Genomic DNA, 4106 nt, shown 5'->3' with positions numbered 1-4106 from the left:
TCTTAGCACTCTTAGATCTTTGTACTTGTCAATCTTAGCACTCTTAGATCTTTGTACTTGTCAATCTTAGCACTCTTAGATCTTTGTACTTGTCAATCTTAGCACTCTNTTTTTACACCATCAGGTTACAAAGATATTGGGATGAGAAAAATTCTGTTTGCGGCAAAGACTCATTTCCTTTGGAAAATTTTAGAACCTCTTTTGTTAAATTATTGTCAAAGCGGGAATTTAAACAAATTGCAAAAATATGTTGAAAATGTTTATTCTTTTTCTATTTTTTCATTTCTTTACAACATCAAAGCCTTTTAACAGCGTCAGGTTTACAGTTCTCAACCTAATCAAAAACGTACAAAAATATTTATATTTCTGTAAAATGTTTTGTGATCACAATTTAAAAATTTAAAAATTTAAAAAATGGAGGTGTAATAACTGAATGAGAAATCAGTTTCCGGCCTTTTAGGGTTAAACATATTTTTAACTATTAAATAATGATGACGTTTGGTGTCAAAACAATCTGGACGAATAAACAAATTCTTTAATGTTTCAGTTTAATAGGCTTTTTTTGGCGAATCATACAATTTTTAATTCTAAATAAAAAACAACGAGTTTAAAATTTGATCTTCTTGGAATGGATTGGAAATTTAAATTTAATAATTATTTATTTTTTGCAAACTTTTTTTTTCGCCAGAGGGGTCATTACAGTTTTTGTTTTTAAGATCTGCTCTTGCTAAAATATAATAATAAAATATTTTTTTAATTAATTTATTTACCTTATTTTTCCTATTTTGAGCAGTATTTTAAATCGGATTTCTCATTAAATAACAATATCAAATTAAGGAGATCCGTGAAAAATATCTCTAATGAGTGCTCAGATCCGGGTTGCATATTTTCTGCAAACTGTTTGATTGCACATTATTTGCAATATTTAATCAAATTAGTTTAAAAGTTTCTGACTTTATGAATAAATCTTCATGAATCCCGGTGTCAAATCATGTAACTATATAAAAGGATAAAGTATTATAGAAAACTACCAGAAGAAATGAAATCTTCCGCTAAACTTATTCTTCTTCTGTTCGGTAAAAGTTTCATTTTATTTTCCTATTGTATCAAAAATCGGAATTTTTGTGGGGATATTGTTAATCTTAAACTCTTGATCGGGATTTTTAATGTGAACATTTTTATTTGAGAATCTATGCTTGATCTATTAATTAGTTTTCCCTTGCAGTACATAAGATGGAATCGAGAGATCAATGCCTGATGTTTTTATGCGTGTATGAATCTAGGAGATTCTGTTCCCTATGTACACCTATAAAAACAATTATGATATTTCGTGGATTTTCTCAATATTTTTTTTGCGAACTTACATACAATATTACGAATGTTTTTACAATATATATAAAAGTAATATTGGTCTGTCTGTTTATTGGTAAGTCCAATCATAACTTATCCAATTTGCCCCTAATTTTGCCACGGGAACCAAGAACAGGTTTATGACAATTTACACTATAGCTGTTTATGATAAAATTTCCTTCTTAAAATTGCATATGTCTCCGTCAATGTTATTTACAAAAGAAAATTGATTTATTAAATAGCTTGGTTTCAAAAACAAAATTGAACCCAGTCGGCTCGGCTGTATTTAAAAAATGAACCGTCATGATTATCAAGCTGATTTTTTTGTCTGCTTTAAATCTAAAATTCAGATAATTTATTTACTATAATTTAATAATCTTGTTTGTCTCTTAATCCTTGCATTTAAATAAAACTTTCATTTGTTTCATTTGTCAAATCGTGATCGAAAGTCAGTGCTTGATGGGACAGGGACCAAACTTTTAAATCTGCGTGCATTTGATTTGTCATGTGAAATTAATTTGATATTTTTGTTTAAGGTTTGTTGGTTTGGATTGAAGGTTTGAAGGCGGCTACGGTAGAATGTAATATGGATAAAGTTCACCAAAAAATGCCTAAAGAAGATGAAATAGAGGATCAAGAAACTGTGAAAAGGTAAAACCACAAAACATGTTAAATATGCATGAGAAAACAGGAGAATTTTTCTATGGAACAGGGTATGAATTGCTTGCGCAATATGCAATTTTTGAGAAAGTTTTCATTCGCGATAACCCTTTAATCGAAGAGACCCAAAAGTTTACGATGAATTAAATGAAAGCAAGTTTTTTGTTTGTAAATCCATTTCATTTTTGTTTCAAAAGTGTTAATAATGCAATCTTAATTGGCCCTGTGATATAAGGAAGTGTAATACAAAGGAATTGAGTCTTTGGAATAAAATCAAATATTTAAACCTCAATATCTTTAGAACTCGATGTTGTAAACCTTTGATATTTCAAACTCAGATTATTTGCTCTAACAGAATTCATAGTTTGAAAAATCTAAGGTCTGCAACATTTGGTTCCAAAGATATATTAATTAGAAAATCAGAGTTTGTGGCAAAGACTCAATTACTTTACAACAGTAATCTTTTTTTCCGTTTACACTCAGATACAGTGTTACCCACACAGTATGAGATCTCAGAGACGACTGAACGGAATTTATACTGCCAGTTTCCTTGCATTCATGGTTGCCTGCAACTACAAACTTACAGTCTCAAGTAACCCAAACCCTGTATCTTTATAACCTTCGTTTATCAGGTTTAGAGGTTTTAATGATAACATTGTAAATCGTTTGGACCTTTTTATATAACAGGCGACTGATAATTACGTTAACAGTTTCTTATATTTCTTTTTCAGGAGTTTTAGGTTTAAGGGCTCCAGAAGGAAAGGATAGAGTATGATAAAGAATCCAAGAATATTGCAAGTAACTTTACATTTGTGAACTTTTCTGTATCCGCTAGTCACATTTAAATCAAAAATAACTAAATTATTTTTTTAAAATAAGGGGTTCTCATTTTTTCTTGGTAAGACAAAGATTTTTAATTTTAGCGTTGTGAGTTGTACATGGCATTCTCTCAATGGCGGGTCACTTTAAATTAAGTCTTTATTTCCTGTCCGTTTAAAGCTGAATTATATGTTTTTAGTCGCTTACATAATCTTTCAGACGCAACGTTAAATTTTTACTCTTCTATTATAAAACATTCAAAATAGTCTATAATGCTTGATCTTCTCTGAATAAAGAACTCTGATTATTTTAAATCTGTATTCTTTCTGAACACAGATTCCTGGGCCCGAGGAGCAGTCAGTTTAACCGTCTGCTCGTCACCCTACTTCATAAACCTCCTGTAGTCCAAAGGCAGAAAAGGAATTTATCTTAAAACTTTAAAGTGCCAATATTCTAGAGATATTCTAAAGATATACTTTATTTCGTTTATCTGTCTTAACGTATGACCTTCACATAACAGTGTTATCTAAGGGTAGTAAATACGAAATTAACATTATTTGATAACAAAACATTTTTCTTAAAAGAATAGAACATGCCAATTAATTTAAAAAAATTACGATTCATAGAAATACAGATGATTTTTGTTTTAGCAAAATAGGAGTTTGTAAAATCAAACAATGTTTTAATTTTCGCGCGCCTAAATGGGCTCTATTTTCAAGTTACACTCTGGGCCTCCATTTAAAGCTGGAATGCTCGATTTACAACGGTACCCTCTTACTTATCATTTAGAGCAGAGAAGTCTGTGTGTTAATTTCTAAAATAGTGTTTTAGCTATCGTTAAACTGGAGCATGGACATAATGTTTACAGATGTGTACTCAACACAGCTGACATTACAAATGTAGGGATACTTGAGAATAGTTTCTTAGAAAAGTAAAAAATCTCTTAAAATATTTTTTTCCAAGCATCTTACATATGATTTATGTAAAACAGTAACCGGTTTTAACTAAATTAAATAAATAATCACCACTGCGCGTCGTTGACCCTGCCCTCTCTGCAAACGAAACTTTCAAGAAATTTTTTTTTTGAAAACCAATTGTTCAGACCACTGTTAACGGATAACTGCCTAGCCATCAAGAAGAAAAATCGATCTGCATACCAAAGATTATGTTTTGAAAGCCCCTGAACTATGAATAAAGGAAAAATTTAATGGAAAAGAATGTTATTGTGTGAAACAACGTCGGAAATAGACTAAATAGTTGCACCCCCCCCCCCTTCC

At 30.5% G+C, this 4106-nt stretch overlaps 1 protein-coding gene across 1 annotated transcript in view; it reads left to right on the top strand.

The window, feature by feature from the left end:
• Positions 1-873: 873 nt before the first annotated feature.
• The window catches only part of LOC111713921 (uncharacterized), a 4717-nt gene continuing 1484 nt past the window's right edge, over positions 874-4106 (top strand). The window contains exons 1-4 of the mRNA XM_023488912.1: positions 874-1076; positions 1887-2001; positions 2742-2768; positions 3166-3249. Coding sequence (XP_023344680.1) covers positions 1040-1076; positions 1887-2001; positions 2742-2768; positions 3166-3249 — 263 coding nt within the window. The 5' untranslated portion in view covers positions 874-1039. The remainder of the gene's footprint in view (positions 1077-1886; positions 2002-2741; positions 2769-3165; positions 3250-4106) is intronic.

Source organism: Eurytemora carolleeae, unplaced genomic scaffold (genome assembly GCF_000591075.1).
Source record: "Eurytemora carolleeae unplaced genomic scaffold, Eaff_2.0 scaffold3, whole genome shotgun sequence".
In the NCBI taxonomy this organism is placed as follows: Eukaryota; Metazoa; Arthropoda; class Copepoda; order Calanoida; family Temoridae; genus Eurytemora; species Eurytemora carolleeae.
The sequence above is the reverse complement of the archived record's forward strand: the minus strand, read 5'-3'. Positions and strand labels throughout refer to the sequence as shown.